Source organism: Camelina sativa, chromosome 8 (assembly GCF_030686135.1).
Source record: "Camelina sativa cultivar CO46 ecotype springtype chromosome 8, ASM3068613v1".
Taxonomy (NCBI): domain Eukaryota; kingdom Viridiplantae; phylum Streptophyta; class Magnoliopsida; order Brassicales; family Brassicaceae; genus Camelina; species Camelina sativa.
In genome coordinates, this window is record NC_141887.1 from 27,614,182 (window position 1) to 27,634,328 (window position 20,147).

At 37.0% G+C, this 20,147-nt stretch overlaps 5 protein-coding genes across 7 annotated transcripts; 2 read left to right on the forward strand and 3 right to left on the reverse strand.

The window, feature by feature from the left end:
- Positions 1-972: 972 nt before the first annotated feature.
- On the reverse strand, positions 973-1,637 carry LOC147940541 (uncharacterized). Its single transcript, XM_087461341.1, has 2 exons — positions 1,552-1,637; positions 973-1,426 (listed from the first exon to the last, which is right to left on the reverse strand). Exons 1-2 carry the CDS (start codon positions 1,635-1,637, stop codon positions 973-975), a joined length of 540 nt encoding a protein of 179 aa, XP_087317467.1.
- A 121-nt stretch (positions 1,638-1,758) lies between these two features.
- On the reverse strand, positions 1,759-2,540 carry LOC104709925 (uncharacterized). Its single transcript, XM_010426465.1, has 2 exons — positions 2,513-2,540; positions 1,759-2,297 (listed from the first exon to the last, which is right to left on the reverse strand). The coding sequence occupies exons 1-2, from the start codon at positions 2,538-2,540 to the stop codon at positions 1,759-1,761; spliced, it is 567 nt and encodes a 188-aa protein (XP_010424767.1).
- A 397-nt stretch (positions 2,541-2,937) lies between these two features.
- On the forward strand, positions 2,938-6,292 carry LOC104708542 (anthranilate synthase alpha subunit 1, chloroplastic). Its single transcript, XM_010425134.2, has 9 exons — positions 2,938-3,286; positions 3,515-3,699; positions 3,808-4,003; positions 4,465-4,616; positions 4,711-4,826; positions 4,915-5,161; positions 5,252-5,308; positions 5,390-5,623; positions 5,722-6,292. The coding sequence occupies exons 1-9, from the start codon at positions 3,097-3,099 to the stop codon at positions 6,130-6,132; spliced, it is 1,788 nt and encodes a 595-aa protein (XP_010423436.1). The 5' UTR covers positions 2,938-3,096; the 3' UTR covers positions 6,133-6,292.
- Positions 6,293-6,325: 33 nt separating this feature from the next.
- On the reverse strand, positions 6,326-10,571 carry LOC104708541 (multiple RNA-binding domain-containing protein 1). The gene is given in 12 exon segments (XM_087461342.1): positions 6,326-6,613; positions 6,715-6,849; positions 6,985-7,131; positions 7,241-7,336; positions 7,483-7,662; positions 8,817-9,002; positions 9,116-9,233; positions 9,318-9,407; positions 9,526-9,657; positions 9,780-10,051; positions 10,053-10,340; positions 10,458-10,571. Coding segments are annotated over 12 exon segments (1,926 nt in total). The 3' UTR covers positions 6,326-6,445.
- A 2,151-nt stretch (positions 10,572-12,722) lies between these two features.
- On the forward strand, positions 12,723-16,266 carry LOC104708543 (arginyl-tRNA--protein transferase 1). 3 transcript variants are annotated; one of them, XM_010425138.2, is made up of 6 exons: positions 12,723-13,500; positions 13,663-13,701; positions 13,853-14,003; positions 14,158-15,234; positions 15,417-15,801; positions 15,915-16,266. In XM_010425138.2, the coding sequence occupies exons 1-6, from the start codon at positions 13,368-13,370 to the stop codon at positions 16,029-16,031; spliced, it is 1,902 nt and encodes a 633-aa protein (XP_010423440.1). In that variant the 5' UTR covers positions 12,723-13,367; the 3' UTR covers positions 16,032-16,266. The 3 variants fall into 3 exon arrangements, with proteins under 3 accessions (XP_010423440.1, XP_010423442.1, XP_010423437.1); XM_010425140.2 differs by having other exon boundaries at positions 13,277-13,500; positions 15,898-16,266; XM_010425135.2 differs by having other exon boundaries at positions 13,277-13,500; positions 15,903-16,266.
- Positions 16,267-20,147: the final 3,881 nt, after the last annotated feature.

Consider the following 20,147-nt stretch of genomic DNA (forward strand, 5'->3'; position numbering starts at 1 on the left):
TTTCGGACTTCTTGGTGGGCAAGCTTGATCTCCCACAAATCTCGGACAATTCGGTTGCGCCTATGGAGGTCGATGCCGGAACAGGGGTCCCGCGAGGTCTAAACGAGCATGGAAGCAACGCGAGCACCGCAGTGGATCCGGGGGTTGGAACGGAGGGGGAGGACGTCTGATTGCTGTCTCCGATTTCTTTATTTCGTTTTATCTCTAAACTTTTGACTTGTTTGCCCGCGAGGGCTTTTATCTTTCTTTTGTTTCGACTTGCCCGGGAGCGCTTTTATCCAAAACTTAGAAGTATTTGCCTGAGAAGGCATTTAAATCCTTTTTTTTTGTTTGTTTTTGGATTGACTTAAAACGCATAAGTTTCGTCATCACTCTTTTTACTTTCTTTGTCCATCCGATCGGATATGAGTTCACCTAGGGCGGATGTGCGGATGGTAGATTCCGGGGAATGTTTACCGGGGGTCCATCATGTTAGCTTCGAAAAGCTTATCATGAGCTCGTTGCTCGAGCGTGGAGACCTTTGGGAAGTTCTGAAGTGTTCCGAGTTGGGTAGCGGGGTAGCATTTATTTCCGCGTGAGGTTGTGGAGCAACTAGGCGTTGTCTATTTTATTGAAGTTGCGTTAGATTCGTTATTGACGAGAAGGTATTCGAGGAGTTTGAAGTGACCTAAGTTAGGTAGCGAGGTTACTTTAACGTCGCTTGTGATGCCCGAGGGCCTTCTCGTTGTTTGTTTGTTTGTTAAGTTGTTTAACTGTCTTATTTAGTCTTGCGATTGGCAGGAGTTATTGAGCCAATGTAACGATAGCAGGTGAATCTGGTCGTGGTGGAAAGCTTCCATTATATTGGGATGGAGCGATTATAAACACGAAGAAAATCTCAATGGAGAGGTGGCTGCGCTCAGGGGATCGAGCTGCCTACGTACCCTGTAAAGGGATCAAGCCAAATCATAGTTCGGTTATTACTAATACTTACTAGAAGTATTTATTGAGGTTCATGATGTTCCAAGGTCTGAGCTCAGCTTTTCCGTTGCTCTCATCTTCGAGGCGATATACGCCATTGCGAACGACTTCGGTGATACGGAAGGGTCCTTCCCACTTGGTCCCCATTTTCCCGGCGTTCTTCTCCTTTCTGTGATCAAACACCTTACAAAGCACTCGATCTCCAACGATGAAACATCGAGGCCGGATCCTCGAGTTATAGAAGTGGGCAATAGCATTTTGGTAGTTTTGAATTCGCACGTAGGCTTGTTCTCTTTTCTCGTCGATGATGTCGAGGTTATCATGTAGTGCTTCGTTGTTCGCCTCCTCGTTTTTGGGGGAAACAACTCGGCGTATACTGCCCACGGAGATTTCTGCCGGTATTACGGCTTCGATCCCGTAGGCTAGGGAGGAGGCGGTTTCGCCCGTGCTACCACGTGGTGTAGTTCTGGTGGCCCAAAGGACCCGGTGTACTGGGCATCCCAACCGGACTTTGCGGCGGCCAAATGGCACTTGAGGCTGTGCAAAATTAGTTTGTTGGCGGCCTCGGCCTGTTCGCTTCCCTGGGGGTACCGGGGAGTAGATGAGGTTAGCCGTATATCCCAGTTATCGCAAAACTTTTGAACCGCGGAGTAGATGAGGTTAGCGGTATACTCCATGGCGGCATACCACGTTTTTCCAGAGGATATCCTTCACGTGCTCCTCTTTAATAGACAGGTAAGACTCAGCCTCGATCCATTTAGTAAAGTAATCGGTTACAACTAATAGGTTAGTAACACGTCACTTTCCCGATTGCTCGAGAGGTCCGATAGCGTCCATTGACCACCGCATGAAGGGGTACGGAGCGGAAACCGAGCTCATCAGCTCAGCGGGCTGGTTGATCATGGGTGCATGACGTTGGCAAGGGTCACACTTTTTGGCGTGCTCGTCGCAGTCCGCGAGCATGGTTGGCCAGAAATATCCCTGCCGTTTTATTCTGAGGGCCAATGATCGCCCTCCGGAATGATTCCCACAGGGACCCTCGTGAGCCTCTTTCATGATGCTATGGGTTTCATTCCCATATACGCACCTGAGATAAGGTCCGGAGATGCATCTCTTATATAGCTCTTCGCCGATGATGCAGAACCTCGCGCTTTGAGCTTTGAGCTTACGCGCTTGCCATCGATCCTTGGGGGTGGTTCCGTTTGCGATATAATCACGAATCGGGATCCGCCAATCCGTTTCCAGTTCTGTTTCCTGCTCGTCTCTGGAGATAGGATCATCTAGGAGCTCGTCATCCCGGTCGGGTGCCTGCTCGGGTCCTTCATCGTCGGGGCAGACTTTCAGAAACAACAATTAGAAAGATTTAATTGAGAAATGAGATCTGGGCAGACTTTCGGTATAAATCGACAAGAACAATGAAAAACAAATGAACTGGATTTTTTGTATTGCTTTTGTTGATTAAAAATACATATGTTTTCTTTACAGTTTTCGAATATTTAAGACTAAAAGTCATCCCAACTTCTCCTTGATCTCCTCCTTTATTCCCTCTTACAAACTTGACCGTGACCACCGAACCTCATCCTTAGTTTGACTTCGCTAGACGATCGAATTCTCCTTCTAGGCTCGCGTCAAACCCATTTGCTGGTCCGATCTTTTCCTTCGTATTGGACTTTTTCTTTTGGGCTTATGGCACAAGTTTTGAAGATATTTATATATTTTTAAAATAGTTTTAACATATATATATTTTAGCTAAAGTGTATGTCTTTATCGTTATTTTCTGAAAACCAAATTATTTCTAAACAAACAGGGTTTGCTTCCCAGCCATCCATCCACTTCTTCTACAGTAAAAGATAGAGACATGCACTGGTGCACGTGACCTTTGATGAAAAAAAAAATGGAAAAATACAGGTAAGGGGTACAAAAGTAATTTCATAATAAGTCACATGGTCATCATCTTTATAAATAAGCCATCTCTGAATATTTCCAGTCGTCACTCGAATAGGAAAAAAATACTCAAAAACAAAATAAAAATAAAAATTCACTCTTTTTAGCCGTCACCTCTGAATCTTCTTCTTCTCCGGATCTTTTCAAACATTCCGGCCGCCGCATCCTAACCGTAACGGTTAAACCAACCCGATGTCTACCTCTATGAATGTAGCTACGATGCAACCTCTGAGTTTCTCTCGCCGGCGTGTCCCTTCTCGCGCACTCTCTTCTTCTTATTCTTCTTCTGTGACCGTTACTGGATTTTCCGGTCGAAGCTCCGCTTACCCGCCTTCTTTCCGTTCGATTAAATGTGTCTCTGTTTCTCCCGAAGCTTCAATAGGTGTGAAAAGCAATGCTTTTTTTTTTTTTTTTGGGTTTTGGATTTTGTTTTGAGTTTTAGCGATATTATAAAATGCGGGAAAAATTGTTGAACTTTAGCTATAAATTTCAATTCTTTTGACTAATTTGATTTGGGAATGTGAATCTTGCATAACCTTAAGTTAAGCTTTAGAGATTGCTGCTGTGAAATAAGTTCTGTGAAACATGTTTTAATTGGTTTCTTTTGCAGTAAGTGATACAAAGAAGTTGGGAGATGCTTCTAAGAGTACAAACCTTATACCAATCTACCGTTGTATATTCTCTGATCAGCTTACTCCTGTTCTTGCTTACCGTTGTTTGGTCAAAGAAGATGACCGTGAAGCTCCTAGCTTTCTTTTTGAGTCTGTTGAGCCTGGTTCTCAGATGTCCAGCGTTGTAAGTTTTTTTTAATCTTTCTTTTTGTACAAGGTCTCTTTTTTATCTGTTACTATGTGTTTCAGTTCCTAACTGTTTCTTTGTCATGTGGATTGTTTATAACGATAGGGTCGTTATAGCGTTGTTGGGGCTCAGCCTGCGATGGAGATCGTGGCAAAGGAGAATAAAGTTACTGTAATGGATCACAAAAATGAAACCATGACTGAGGAATACGTCGAGGATCCAATGGAGATCCCTAGACAAATCTCCGAGAAATGGAACCCTGATCCTCAACTAGTTCAGGATCTTCCTGATGCTTTTTGTGGTAAGATATTTTTTGTCTTGATTTGTTTCTTAATAGTTAACCTAAAAGGAATAAAGCTACTGGTTTTATGGACTGCGGAATTGTGACTATAGTATGGGGTGTTCTTGACGCAAGCTCCTGCTTTTTGAATGATCTTTGTTAATGTCAAGTTTCCTATATCAAAACCAATCAGCAATTAATGCAGGTGCCCTGTGTTCTTTATATGCCATACCATATTAGATCTTCAACTTGTTAAGTATTGAGCTTTCCCCTTTATTGTGTTGGTCTTCATCTGAATATTCTGTCCCTGTTGTGATCTATTTTGCCTTGTACCTTTTTACCCCTTAAAACAATAGTCTCTGATTCACCTTTATGTTCTTGAATGTCCTTTCTTGCACTATTAGACAGAAGATTGATTGACCTTAGTGTCCTTTCTTTTTCCTGAAGTCTTGTCTCTTAACAAGATTTTTTTATCTTGATAGGTGGGTGGGTTGGTTTTTTCTCGTATGACACAGTTCGCTATGTCGAGAAGAGGAAATTACCATTTTCAAAGGCCCCTGAAGATGATAGGAACTTGCCAGACATGCATCTTGGTCTTTATGACGATGTAATTGTATTTGATCACGTTGAGAAGGTACAGTATTATTACTTTTGTTACCATCTATGTTTTTGATTAACCTGTGAAATCTCCAAAATTGGTAATTTAATGTTCCCTACAATTTCTACAGAAAGCGTATGTTATTCATTGGATTAGACTAGATGGGAGCCTTCCTTACGAGAAGGCATACAGTAATGGAATGCAACATTTGGAGAACTTGGTGGCCAAGTTACACGATATTGAGCCGTAAGTATCTCTTTCCCTCATTTAAGATTGTGAACTTCATTTGGTTACCATCCTTAAAAGTTGGTTTTGTTTTCCGTTGTCTTTACAGGCCAAAGCTGGCTGCAGGTAACGTGAATCTTCAGACACGACAATTTGGGCCGACGCTGACAAACTCGAACGTGACATGCGAAGAGTACAAGGAGGCTGTGGTCAAGGCCAAGGAACATATACTTGCAGGAGACATATTTCAGATCGTGCTGAGTCAACGTTTTGAGAGGCGGACATTTGCAGACCCCTTTGAAGTTTATAGAGCACTTAGAGTTGTGAATCCAAGTCCGTATATGGGTTATTTGCAGGTTGGTGATAGAGAAACCGTTTCCTTTAAAACTTTGGTTTTGTACCTGTGGTAAATTAACCATTAATGTTTTTCTTGTGCTCTTAATCAGGCTAGAGGATGTATTATGGTAGCATCAAGTCCAGAAATTCTCACCAAAGTAAAGCAGGTAAAAGCTCTCTTATCTCAGAGTTGCATAAAATCTTAATATCATATTTGACGCTAACCTTTATATCATATTTTCAAGCAGAACAAGATAGTGAATCGGCCATTAGCAGGAACCAGCAAGAGAGGGAAGAATGAAGTTGAGGATAAGAGATTAGAGAAGGATCTGCTAGAGAATGAAAAGCAATGTGCTGAGCACATCATGTTGGTTGATCTCGGTCGCAACGATGTTGGAAAAGTTGCGAAATACGGATCAGTGAAAGTAGAGAAGCTTATGAACATCGAACGTTATTCCCATGTTATGCATATAAGCTCAACGGTAAGTTTTAATAAGATAACTAGTAGATCAAAAATCTAAAGTCTCACACATAATGAATGTGTTCCTTCATATCTTAACTTCTACTTCTATGTGTGTAGGTGACAGGAGAATTACAAGATGATTTGACTTGCTGGGACACACTACGAGCGGCATTACCAGTGGGAACAGTTAGTGGCGCACCAAAGGTCAAAGCCATGGAGCTAATCGATCAGCTAGAGCCAACAAGGCGTGGACCATACAGTGGCGGTTTTGGTGGAGTATCCTTCACTGGTGACATGGACATTGCTTTATCCCTCAGGACAATTGTTTTCCCGACAGCATGTCAATACAATACAATGTACTCTTACAAGAATGCCAACAAACGCCGTGAGTGGGTGGCTTATCTACAAGCTGGAGCCGGTGTAGTAGCTGATAGTGACCCGCAAGACGAACACTGTGAGTGCCAGAACAAAGCCGCTGGTCTTGCCCGAGCCATTGACTTGGCCGAATCTGCCTTTGTTAAAAAATGAAGGTGCCCAAGAAGAGAGGTTTTCTTCTTCGAGACTTTTAAAATCATGTGTATAAAACAGTTACAAGCAGAACAAAGCTTTATTTTCTTTCTTCCCTTTTCTTTTATAATGTGAGAATTGCAATTAGACTCAATTAATATGAAGGCTCCGAATTAGACAAGAGAAGTAAAACCACAGGGAAAGAGGAAGAGACTTGAGTCGATACCGAACTATTTTTTTTAATGGATCCGGTAAAGAACCGGTCCAGCAGAGTAGTAGGAAACCATGGAGACTAGATACAAAGTAGAAGAAACACGATAGAGGTGCGGGGCTATTAAGCTATTCTCTCACAAACTTCAACCTGCTGTTCATAATCATCAACTGGGGAGGCTCTTCTTTTCTTTGTATGACGAGGAGGGTAAGCTGCTATTGTTATTGGTCTTGGTGCACGGGGTGGTTCTGGGTCGTCCATGCTATCGATGTCCAAAGCCCACTTGACCACCTGTAAAGACGAGAAATAGAGAGAGAGTCAGAGAATGCATCCATGGATAGGATGTCAAGTGAACATGAGAGAAAGAGAGAGAGAGAGAGATAGAGACTTACCAAAGACCTTCCACGTAAGAGAGTGTTGGTCAAAGCCTTTTTAGCGTTTTTAGCATCTTGATGTTCGCAAAAGTCAACATAAGCGATAGAACCACGCTGTCCATTATCATACAATGGAAGGTCAACACTCTTGAGCTGCATAGACATAAATAAACAAGAGGGTGGTTTCATGATTCTGAACAAATCCATACGAGAGATGGATGGTATTTGGAAAATAGAAGCTGTGCACATTGCATTGCATCATAATAAGAGAGAAGTAAGTGTGTGTACCGCTCCAAACGGCTCGAAAAGCTGTTTGAGATCTTTCTTGGTTGCGTCAGGAGAGACACGTCTCACATGTAACATTGTCCTAGTCTCTGAATTTCGGTTCTTCTCACGGAATGAAAATTGCAAACGATATTCATCCACAACAGTATCCTAACCAAAAAAAAAAGAAAAAAGTGTCACTACTCATACTCTACTTATGAAATCACAATCAAAAAATTTAACTCTAAAAGAGACTTTTTAAAACAAAAATAATGTAAACCTGTAGATATCTGTAGACTCTGGTCGCTGTCTTTATAGAATCGAATTCTACATAAGCCTCACCAATTGGAATATTATTCCGCCAATCTTTTTTTATCTGCATTATAATTAATTTATAGTGAAATTTATTTTTAAAGTTATTATTATGTATGATTTTTTAAGTCTGCATATTGTATTAGTATTGTAATAATACTAATATATTACTATCTAATCAATCAACAAAATATGTAACAAGAAACTAACCCTGACACTCAGAATCTACTGTCCCTGCTTCAACAGTTGAGTTAAATGCTCCTTCAAACTCTCATCAGTTGTCTTGGAGCTCAGATTCCAAACATGAAGAACATTTGATTTCTTAACACCTATCCTGGTCGACCTGTAAGCCCGAAACAATATTATAAAATCGATTTCTTGCGGAAAACTCTAAAGTTTGAAGAAATAACTGTTCCCGGGAAACCAGTACTCTTACATATTCTTTGGATTCGCAAGAGCTCGTCGTTCTGGGGACAATATGATTTGGCAATTTTTGATCTGGCGGCGACTAATAGATATATAGAGCAACGAGGAGGAGAAGAATAAGACGAGAGAGAGAGAGGGTTTCTTAGGGTTTTTTTTGGTTGATCCTCCCTAACCCGGCCCTTATCGAAGCGGGCCAAGCCCATCCATGCTTTTTGAGCAAACACGTTTTCACCAGTCCCAAAACCCATCCATGCTTCTGACTTCTGAGTTGGAGATAGCCTGCGGTTTTTGTCTGAACCGAACATTTGAGTTCTTCGTTTTCCGGTTCCAAATCAGATAACCAATCGGTTCAATTCGGAGGGATTTCAGCCACTAAACCAATCTATTTTACCCGCTTTTCAGAATTATAATCTGTTTACAACCACAAATTTATATAAACCCGAACAATTCAATCTCGAATTTCACTAACAAAAATAAACCAAACCAAACCGATTATTCTTTCAGTTAGTTTTGGACCTTTTGGTTCAGAAAATAATCGAATAAACTAAGAACCAACAAAAAAAACCCGCCTCGGCTCGTTTCCGTTAACCAAATTCGCATGGTTAAAAAATCCTTTGCAATTTAAATCAAACTTTCATATTATTAAATATTAACTAATAAAAGTAAATCTTAATTTTACTATAAAATTTAGTGGAAATATTTTTTCCTGCAACACAGAAAATAATATAAAAAAATAATGCTTTAAGATTTACTACAAATATACAAATAAAATGTAATTTTGGTAAATAGTTTTTAGTTTATTATGTAAACTTTTCTGTTCAAATTCATGGTGTGATGGTGTAGACAATATATATATATATATATAATGCAATAATTGATTGTGAAAACTTGTAATATTGTGAAAAAATTTCATCGCTCGGCGAATGCATCTCTCAGAGCAAACTGACAGGTTCGCAGCTCGGAAGAGATGAATGGATCTAAAATAAATTAAATACCTTTGAGGAAACAGAAAATTTAAAAAAGAAGAAGAAGAAGAAGGGTACGAATAGGAGAAGGGTAATGAGACGAGATGTATCTCTCTCTTGGCGGTGCTAAGTGAAAAGTTAGAGAGAAGGTACATGTTCGACGTGGGACATAAAGTAAACTACCAAAAGGGACATAAAGTATCCCATTGCGTGGGCTTCTTTGGTCTCCATAATGACTTTTGTTTCAGCCAAAGCAAGGTTTACTGCAGGATTCTCGCATTCACGGTCAAGTAACTCACTCTTTTTTACACCAAACATCCTGACTATATTTTCCAGGATCTACAACACAAAAAAAAAAAAAAGCAAAGGAAAAACAAACATGAAGCAAAGGAAAAAGGCCAGACTAATTTAAAATGGATGATGCATTAATCTTGAGAAACAAGAGAAATTACAGTATCCGGTCGCATGAATAAACTATTCCAAGCCTTTGTCTTTCCAAGGGCTTCAGACGCCTTTCCTTGTTCCTCCCTCTTTTGCTTGAATGTTTTTGGCAGATTACAAGAGTCATTTCTGTTGGGAAAAAAGCCATTCATGATCGAAGAAACACAACTGATGAAAAAATATTACAAGTTTGAATGAGTAGAGGTCACTGACACTTGTTTATCAGACTTTTCACGGGGCTTAGCTGGTAAAATATGCAACCGTCGCCCCTGGAAAGCTGTGTCATCTAATTCCTCCATTGCCCTGCAACACCATCCAAATCAACGATTTAAAACCTTAACTAACAGTGCTAAAGATCCACTTCTTGAAATTAAAAGCATGCACTTCGAACTTTTTAATTGGTATGAATTATATATAATACCTTACTGCAGATTCGGGGATCAGGTAAAGGATGTAGGCCATTCCTTTAGACCTTTTTGTCTCCCTGTCAAGAACAAGATGGACCTCTGATATTTCACCGAATTTGCTGAAATGTTCAGTAAGCTCTTCTTCTCTGTTTCATGAATGAGATTTTTTTTTATTTTAATTTTAACAACAAATAGAGATAAGATGAATAAATAACACAAAGGGGAATCAGGAAACAAGAAAAAAGAGCGGAAGATGAAGATCCATTACGTTGTAGTGTAAGGCAGGTTACGGACGAAAAGGCGACCAGTGTTAAGAACATCATCACTGTCGTCAGTTTTCAACTCTTGAGCCATCTTGCCATCGGAATCTACCTCCATTGCATGTACATCATCAACTCTTCCAGCTTCAATCTCTTCTCCATCAATAGGGAAAACATGGACTGCATTATCTCGACAATCAGTTTCATAATCACAGTCCGAATCCGACAGATTTGACTTTATCCTACTCTTGAAGTATTCCATATCAGAAACATCATCACCAAATTTTCTTCTTTGTAGTCTTTTTAGTATCTAACAATGCTCTTTTGGGGTTGTTAGGCTCATCAGCACCATTGGAAAAAGTTACTCCGGTGGAAAGAGGAATACACATGTCATTGGACCAGAATTTCACTGAGTGGTATCCAAGAAATTCTTGAAGCAGAGGATCATCATGATCAGCATCTGGTTTCTTCTTAATCTTTATGTCTCCTTTAGCATAATAAGCATTAGAAAAAGGTTCACCATTATCATTAACCTTCCCTTCTTCTTTCCTCGGAGGAGGCTTCGCAACCTATATAAGCGTCCCAAAGGAGAATATCAAAATTAGGATTTCAAAACTAGCTAGTACTACACACGTCATGAAACTTAACTGATAGTATCTAGCTTAGCTAAGTGAAAAATGAATCACCTCAACAGATATTTTGAGTATCAATGAAATACTTGTTAAAATATGTGATAGCAGCTTGAGCTTCTTCTTCATTACGAAATCCAATAAAAGCAAATTGTCTACTTCTGCCACCATCACTGCAAAAGCAACAACGATAATTATATATATAGAGTGATTCCAACATATATAAAACACACACAACAACATATTAGCATGCTGTGAATGTAAAAGTATATATATACCTTAAACGCTTCAATTCCACGTCTGTGATTTCTCCTTTTTGTGAAAAGACATCTCGAAGTCGATCCTCTTTCACATATTTGGGAAGATTCTTAACAATTATCCTCGACCTGTTGTAATAAAAAAACAGAAGATAAGTTTCGTACATCATATGTATTGTGTTTCTGCGAAATTCTCAGTTAAAAACCCTTATTAGAAGGGGAACCGTTGTGGGTGGGAAACCAATACTTACATTCTTTGGCTTTGCAAGAAGAGCTCGTTCTTCTAGGAACTGTAGACTTTAAAGAGATTCCCAAGTTACGGTTTCTAAAAGGTGTTTTTTTTTTTTTCCCCCTCCCCTGTTGAGTGTTGGAACAAGAAGATGACGACGAGAGGGGTTTTAGGGTTTTTTTTTTTGTTCTTGTTAATTTCAGATCCGGCCATGTCATGGAAGCGGGCAAAGCCCATGCTCTGCTTCCGGCTAAGCGTGTTTATTTAGGGTATCGGGTGGGTAAAAGTCGGGTGACTCGGGTCGGTAGGACGATAGGAACTTGCCATAGATGGATCTCGATATGATGCGGTACGGTATTACTTTTTGTTACCATCCATTTATATATATATAAATTAAATTGTGAAATCTCCATGTTTGGTAAATTAGAACTGTTCCTTTGAAATACACATTTATGGAATACAACATTTGGAGAACTTGGTGGCCAAGTTACACGATACTGAGAGAGAGAAACAGCGAGTTTGAGATGATGATGATGATTCGAGGGAGAGAGAGTCTGGGATCTACGGCGAGTTTCTAATGTTTTTTTTTTCCTTTCTCTAACCACTAATCCTCATTATTTCTTCTATTCTTCTGCCTTATATTAGCTGGTTTCAATCAATTTTCTCCGGTTTAAACCGGCTATTATACCGAATGATCTGGTGTTAAAGCCTTGGTATTCGGTTTAGTGCGGATTGAGTTTTGTATTTACCGCGAACCAGATAATTCAATTCATATAAGTTGCTGCCCTAACCATTTGATTTTTCGGTTTACTTCGGTTATGAACAAGAGAACGTATGGTATGGGTTTACTAACATTTTATCAAAATGTACAATTTTAAAACTCTGTTTGTGTCGTAATTATTTATTTTCTTCACGCATTCATATATTCTTACACCACAAAAAAAAAAAAACTTTCGCTCCGATTACTAGCACTACATAATCGCATAATAACATAACTTGCATAATGAATAATATGTTAATTGGATACATTTTGGAGAATTGCAAAATATAATATTTTATTACCAACATCTACTTGTTTTTAATATATAATATACTTTTTCTTTAAATTTTAAGTAATATTTGATGATAAAAATATAGATTTATGAAAAAAATATTTAAAAGTCGTTAAAAAGTTATGAAATTTAAAATATTATCCGAAAATATATCTTTCATTTGTTAATTCATGATGCGAATAAATAACATATGCCCACTTATTTGCATAATAAAATATTACTTGTATTTTTAGGCCAAAATTCAAATACTGCAAAAAAATATAACTAGCTTTTTGATCAAATTCTGCCATGAACATTGATGCTTGATCCGTCCAACTTAATTACATTATACTGAGAATACTTGTGCTTTAAACATCTCAGCAGCTTTTTCCCCCATCATCAAAATGATACCGACCCTTAAAAAAAACGTTGTGATTTATTCATATAATAAAATAAGAAAAAATTGGTTTTCATTTGAAGAAAAGTGAAGTAAAAAGTTTGACGGTTTTGCATAATGTCGGTGGGTTTGCTAAATGAAAGAATTTAAGTGCTTTTGTGATAATTATTATTATTAATATTATTTGTTAAAAGCTTTTATATGCATTAATTGTATTGTGTAATGTAAACTATATAGAAAAGTAAAATTGAAAGGCGTTCTAAATAATTTAATTTAATACTTTAATGAATGATATCAATATAGCTAAATCATATATTTCCAAATATCAAATTAATTCATTATCAATGCATTTTTGATTTGATTTTTATTACAATTTTATTTATACATTGTAAATTTTGAAAAACTGACAAGAGGAAGAACAAAAATGATAAAAAGATTATAAGAAAACCATAAGAAAATAATGATAAATGATGAAAATTGTATATTCAAACTTGAAAATTCAAAAGGAAAAAAGACATGCTATGTTAATTAGTAATTAGAAACAAAAATGAAAAATTCTAATTTGAATTTGGAGGTATTTTCAAAAGTTGTTAGGTGTTTTTCAAAAATACCTTTGTTTACGTAAATGTTTTTTTTTTAAATATCACTTACCATAGTTATAGAATTTTAATAATTTTAGTATTGAAGTTTTATAGGCAGCTAAAACGTCTATTAAGGCAAAAATATATGGACAACATTACGAATACAATGATATTTAGCAATTTATATATATATATTGTTGAGGCTATTTTCTGAAAGTGATCTCAAAGTGTTTTAATTTTGCATGTATTTTCCCCTATTCTACTTATTTAAATTACATAACACGCCCTTTCTTTGACTTTAATTTGCCAATTTCGACTTTTTATTTATTTTCTTGTAGTTTAGGTCTTTTAATTTTTTTAATTTGCTGAAACAGTCAGCTTCTCTCGCTTGAACAAATAAAATTGAAATCAAAAAAGTCAAAATGTCTTCTTCTCCAATCGGAGAGAGCCTTTTAGCAATTTTCTCCTGATTATGTCTTCGGGGAACGACGCGAGTAGTAGCCACGACGGCGGAAGCAACGGAGAAAGCGTAGTCGATGATCGTGGCCGCTACAGAAGCACTTGCGGCTACTGTAAATCCCCAGCTCGGTCAAGCATCGCTCACGGTTCGTTTTTTTTTTTTTAATTTTCGCTTTTTGTTGTTCATGGACTTACTAGGTTGTTGAATCGAACGAATTAGAATCGAATCTCGTTTTATATAAGTGATTCGAATTGTTTGTCATCAGTGTTGGTAAAAAATTTTGATTTTGTTCATGATCTCAATGCAGGTTTATCTGCAGAGACTCTTACCGTTTCTGACTACCAAGGTTTGTTCTTGTTGTTGTTCTTGGACTCTGTGTGTGTGTGTGTGTGTGGATGAACAAATTTTTAAGTTATCTCTTTGAGTTGACATTATTTTGCTTTGCTGGACTATTGAGTTTGCCATCTTTTATGTTTCTTTGCTTTTCTGTTCTGCAGCTCTTATTGACCGAGGATGGAGACGATCTGGTACATATCTTTACAAACATGAGATGGATAAAACTTGTTGCCCTCCTTATACAATCCGTTTGAAAGCTAGTGATTTTGTTCCTACTAAAGAGCAGCAGCGAGCGTCTAGAAGGCTAGAAAGGTGCATATTATTAGATTCAGTTTTCTTCTCTTTCTTTGGATCAATAGATGATAGAGACTTCGTCATGTTATTGGCTGAGTCAGAAAGGTTGTTCCCCGTTTGTTCTTCTTCCGGAGTTTTCTTAACTTATTCCTCACAATGTTTTGTTTTAAAGGTTCTTGGATGCCAAACTAGATACGCAGCCTAGGGAACAAACAGTTGCTTTTTCCTCTGATGAAGTTTTAGATTCAGGGAAAAAATCACTTGGAACGGCAACAAGTGCAGTTGAACCAATTATGGATGATTTGTCTAACAAAATTGACCAAGCTGTGCAAATGTGCATACAGAGTGGGGAATTCCCTTCTAATATGCAGATACCGCAAGCTTCAGTGAAGAAGGTCTTTTGTGCTAGAAGAAAGAAACTAGCTGAAGGACCAGAACAACTTTTATACACCAGCAACATTGCTTTTCCAATAGCAGCTGCAATAAAACGCACCCAGACGTCTGAGAATAATGCTGAAGAAAACAGATTATCCCCTGAAACTATTTCTGAAATGTTGTTGAGTGCAATGAGTAAGGTGTGGGAAATTTCTGATATGTCTATTAAAGTCTGTAAGGGCCATATCAATTTCCTTTCAGCTTCCAATGTTTCTTTCTCTGATAGAGATGTTGTTCCTAATGGTAATATCTCGAGAGGAGTCAACTCAACAGGTGAAGGTGAAACCCTTCAAACTAAGATGGATTCAGAACACCATCAGACAAGAAAGAGAAAGCTGGAGATACATTTGAAAAGGTCTAGTTTTGATCCTGAAGAACATGAGTTATACAAACGGTATCAGCTGAAAGTGCACAATGATAAGCCGGGGCATGTCACAGAAAGTTCATACAGAAGGTTTTTGGTCGACTCTCCTTTGATATATGTTCAGCATTCTGGTGATGGAAAGGTTCCGCCTTGTGGCTTTGGCTCTTTCCACCAACAGTACAGAGTTGATGGCCGTCTAATTGCTGTTGGGGTTGTAGACATTCTTCCTAAATGTTTGTCAAGTGTATACTTATTCTGGGATCCAGACTATGCATTCTTATCGCTCGGGAAATATTCTGCCATGCAAGAAATTAATTGGGTCAAAGAAAACCAAGCTCACTGCCCATCTGTTCAGTATTACTATCTTGGCTATTACATACATTCGTGCAACAAGATGAGATATAAAGCAGCCTATCGTCCATCTGAGCTTCTATGTCCTCTCCGTTTCCAGTAAGTTACCATCATTTTGTTACTCAATGTCTTAGCTCGTCAACTATCTCATATGAAGGAAGGTGCTGTATGAGTTGTACTACTTGTAAAAAGATATTTATGACCTCTTCCTGGACATGTCATTGAAGTGAGTGGAGACTGGTAAATTTAAGTTTTTAACAGTGGGGAGCTGTGTGTTTCAGGTGGGTTCCATTCGAAGTAGCGAGGCCGATGCTTGATAAAAAGCCATATGTCATCTTGTCAGATATTGCTAGTTCACAAAATCAATGTTCTTTACTTGCTCGTGCTTCTGAAACTCTCGCGGAACCAGCAGTAAGTGAACATGAAGACATGGAACAAGGGGAGACGAATGATAATTTTATGGGCTGCAGTGATGATGATGATAATGATGATAATAATGATAATGAGGATGTTGATGTTGATGATGATGATGATGATGATGATGATGATGATGAGGATGGTGAAATAGAATCAGAGGACTCTCATATTGACTCAGACCCTGGGTCCAAAGATAGCGACATTAGCAACATCCTTATCGGTCTTTATGGAACCCAATATAGATACAAGGTATATCAAACTTGGTTTTGTTTTCCTTTTGAAATTTTGTTAGAAGGCTTAACTGGGTATTTACCATTATCAAACATATCATCTTGACAACAAAAGAAAAGTGGAATTTGAAGGATTTGCGGCAGATATTAAGTCCAGAAGGGCGGAAGCAACTGGAACCGATGTTACAAAACTACCGCAAGGTCGTGGGAGCTGAGCTTTCAGAAAGAATGCTGTATGAAATCAACTAAAGCTTAATGCCAAACTTTTTTTGAAAAAGGGTCAATAGGTACAACATCATTGAGCTTAATACCATTATTTATTGCGTAAACTCAAAATTGTGTTGTTGTTGTTCAAATGTGAGGGCTTTGTACATGGTGTCTTTCTTTTTAAGTCTGTTTGTGTTATGTTCTCATTTTCTTATTTACCTTGCGAATTATTTTATTTGAAGATTTTTTTAATATGTGAAAAGAAGTTGAAACTAAATTTGTCAATTTGATGCTGATTAGTAATTTTATTAATCTTAGGTCCCTATATTTTATAATGGATTTGTTTTACAGTATTGCTATTTATGGGAATCCATCTTTTTATTTGGGTAATATCTAAAATTTATTTAAAAAGAAATATTTTAAATATGTAAAAGGAAAAAGAAAAAAAAAAAGGAAAAATGTGAGTAGAGAGAAATGGATGGGGGAGAGGTCCAGAGGAGAGGAAGCGCACGTGGGGGGGGGAGGCCTGCTGAGTGCTGACAGTGAAAAGATCAAAAGAGAAAGCGAAAGGCCCACACGAGTGCAAAGAGGCAGCAGATTTCAGACTTTGGGAAGTGTTATAGTAGTAACTTATAAAGATTTGGTTTTTTTTTTTTGGTTTTAGTTTTTTCACATTCTCAGAATTTTTGCAGAACCTTTTTACCACATCTCTCACACGTGTGTTCCTCCCTCGTCTTCCGTAAACCCTTTGACCGCTAGCTAGGAACTATACTACTTCCCCTACTTACTTTTATTGGATTTTATACCAGTTTAGATCCAACGAAACAGGATAAAACACTAATTTTTTACTTATTGATATATAAGTTACATTTTTTAAAGGACTTCAATTCAATCTCTTTCAGTTTCCAAGTTAAAGACCAACTTTGCTTTGCAAAATAATTTTCTTTTTTTTAAAGAATGATATTTTATTTTGGACGGGTGCATATGACAAATTCAATTTTGAGGATATATATGGATACGTAAGTTTTTAACGTTAACTACGAGAGAGAGAAAAAAAGATTGAGATGTAATACTGGAATTATGTGTACGGGGTCACAATCAAGTACAGATTATGAGGAGTATTGAGTGATGATAAAACTAAAATACAAAACATTAGGAGACAAAGGAGAGGAAGAGAGGTATCTATTAATCTTTTGGACAGAAGCTGAAAACTGTCACTTCACACGTGGATTTTTAAGATATGGTATGTCGTGTGTCTCGTGATTTGTCAAATCACACATCTTTCTTCATCCCCCACTCATCTATTATGACTTGTTTTGAATGTTTCGTTTCTCTAAACCTTATTATTTATTTGATGCCGGTATCACGGTTTACTTCTATTTAACCAGAATATTCCGTATCCAAATATTTTGTGCTTGGTTATGATTTGCGATTTATAGGAGCTATTGCAACCTATAGATACTCGCAGCCGTGGCTCGTTTGTGTCATCAATTCTCAAACGAGGCATCATGCATTGGCCTATGGCCTCATATTACAATTAATAGATCTTAGGGACCATGTTCTCTGGTTCGATATTCAAAATTTTCCTTATTTTTTATATATGTTCTGGTCCAATGTATTTAAATTTTATCAAACTCTTATTAATGTGAATGAGCTAAGAAAGATATACGATCAAATAAAGAATGTACAATATTAGCCTAGAAATTTTCATAGGTCTTCGGAAGCTTTCAGAAATTATAACAGGCTTGGTTATATTGTATTTGTATTTGTATCGAGTAAAGGATGTGTCAGCTTTTAGTTATATACTTAACGAACTTTTGAATTGGATATCTACTATTTTTGTTGTTATGGGTTTCGTCGAATATATGAACTTTGAAAGTTTGAATTCTACCTTCCCTAAAACGTCATTGTCATTACTTATCTTATAGCAAATATTAACCCCAAGGACAGAGGTTAAATTAATGTAACAAGTTATCATTACCGTTCTAATTTTGAAAACTCTTACCCACAGACACAAGAGTATTGTTTGTATATTCTGTTTAATGTCGTGAACATTATAATCATAACAACTAATGGGTAGGAAGACGTGTCAAATATTCAATAAGATTAAAATAGTGATACTGATAATAATAGAATAAGGCACATGTTGGATTATGATGACTTCGCTTTCATCACATGTTAACGATAATATTTCATCTTTGTATGCCACTATGAGGGTCCTTAGATCGTAAACATATCTTCTCAATGTTTATGTTAATTATTATAAGAAGATATGTGACTACTAAAATATGTTACAATAAAATAATGTTAATATAGGTTTCTACTAAAAACACTATATTTTACCTATTTATATAACTTGAGAATGTTATGTTAATTATTATAAGATCTATATATTGAATAGAATATAGTAGAATCAAGCATTACGAAATTACTAACATGAATGAATAATGCTTTAAAGGGTGTTTCGTGGAGGGGATATCGATGTATCCTAGTGGTAAATTCACCTCAACATGGAGAAAAAGTTTGGGAACTTGAGTGTGCTAGCTAAAGAAGAATGAAAGAAATACTATAAATAGTTTAGGAGCAATTAAAAAGAACACTAATTTAAAAGCCACTAGCATCTAATATTATATTTATAAAAAAAATTGGGAGCAACTATTTTCTGCTTTTAGCAATTCGCTTTATAGTGTTTGCTTTGTTGAGGAAGGAAATAAACATGAGGATGGGGTTTAAGGTCAACAAAAACATAGGCGCTGAATCATTAGAATTCAGACCGGTTCTTTTTCTTACTACACATACTTTGTGTATATGATATAATTGCCACTAATTTTTACTTATTATGTATATTATATGCGTACTATGATATTAATATAATTTGAGATACCAATGACTAGCGTACTAAAACACCAAAATGGATCTTTAGGTACACATAGATGCCGTGTTTCATAATGAGATAACATGTGTATATGTATGTGACGTTTCGGAAGATATTTCTAAAGTATGTTATATGACTTATATCAAACACTCCCAACCTTTTCAGACTTCAACTAATAAGTTTAATAGTTGTTTCTAATGTATATATAAACTGAGTTCACATAAGGTTAAAGGTGTTATGGATCAAGGGGTTAAACGTGATGATAATGGATCCGTAGAGAATGTGAGAACACAAGTCGTTTTAGTTTCTCCCTGGATTAAACTCATTAACGGTAGTGAGATTCTTGCATGATGTGTGTGTGGTAAGTGAAAGCGTACGCGGACGAGATTCTTTATTTTATAACATTCAAAGTTCTAGGTTTGTGTACTTTTGACATTTATGTAGACGATACTAGTTGATGTCAGTTTTGTAAATAGGTTTTACTTAGATCTTACTGTCGTAATTTTAGTACTAAATGCATGTGTTATAAATGATTGAAGATGTGATCTTACTTCTTAGGTGGGGGCTCGCTGAGATTCCATAGCATATAGTATAAGATAGAAGGCAAGAGCTAAGAGAGGCAAGTGTTGCTAATCACTACTCCTATAGCTCCCGCTTTGCTTTTTTACTCTTCTCTATGCTCTTTTTCCATTGACCCATTTCCTCTTCCTCTTGGGTGTATAAACTAATTAGACCAATATGGTTTTCCACATAAAAATTAAACCATTCTTTTCAGCTGAGTGGATGAGAAAGGTGAATATGTAATAGTGTTAAATAAATGAAAATTAGAAAAGCAATATCTGTTTGATACTATCTAAAGGTGTAATTAGTTCAAGAAAAACCCCAAATTCAACCATATTTGATTAAGACTAAGTCCAAAAACATCTATAATCCTTCAAGTCAAATGTATATATCGACCCACCTCTCTATATCATGTCCTTGAAAAGGTATAACGCGTTAAAGTCACATGTAAGTACATCAAAACTCATCATGAAGTTCTGAACATAATTGGAATTGGTATTATCACTAATAAGTTCTGAATAAGCCTAACTTTATAACAAGAAAAATAATAATAATATCTTTTAAAGAAAAGAGATGATGGGAAACTCATGAAATGGGGACTTTGGGTTAGGGGAAGGGAGAGACATGTGAAGTGTTCATAGGCAATTTGTGGACCAACAAGGCACATGCTACTCTTCTTTCATCAACTTTTTCTTAGCCTTGTGCGAATAATAATGTTTTAT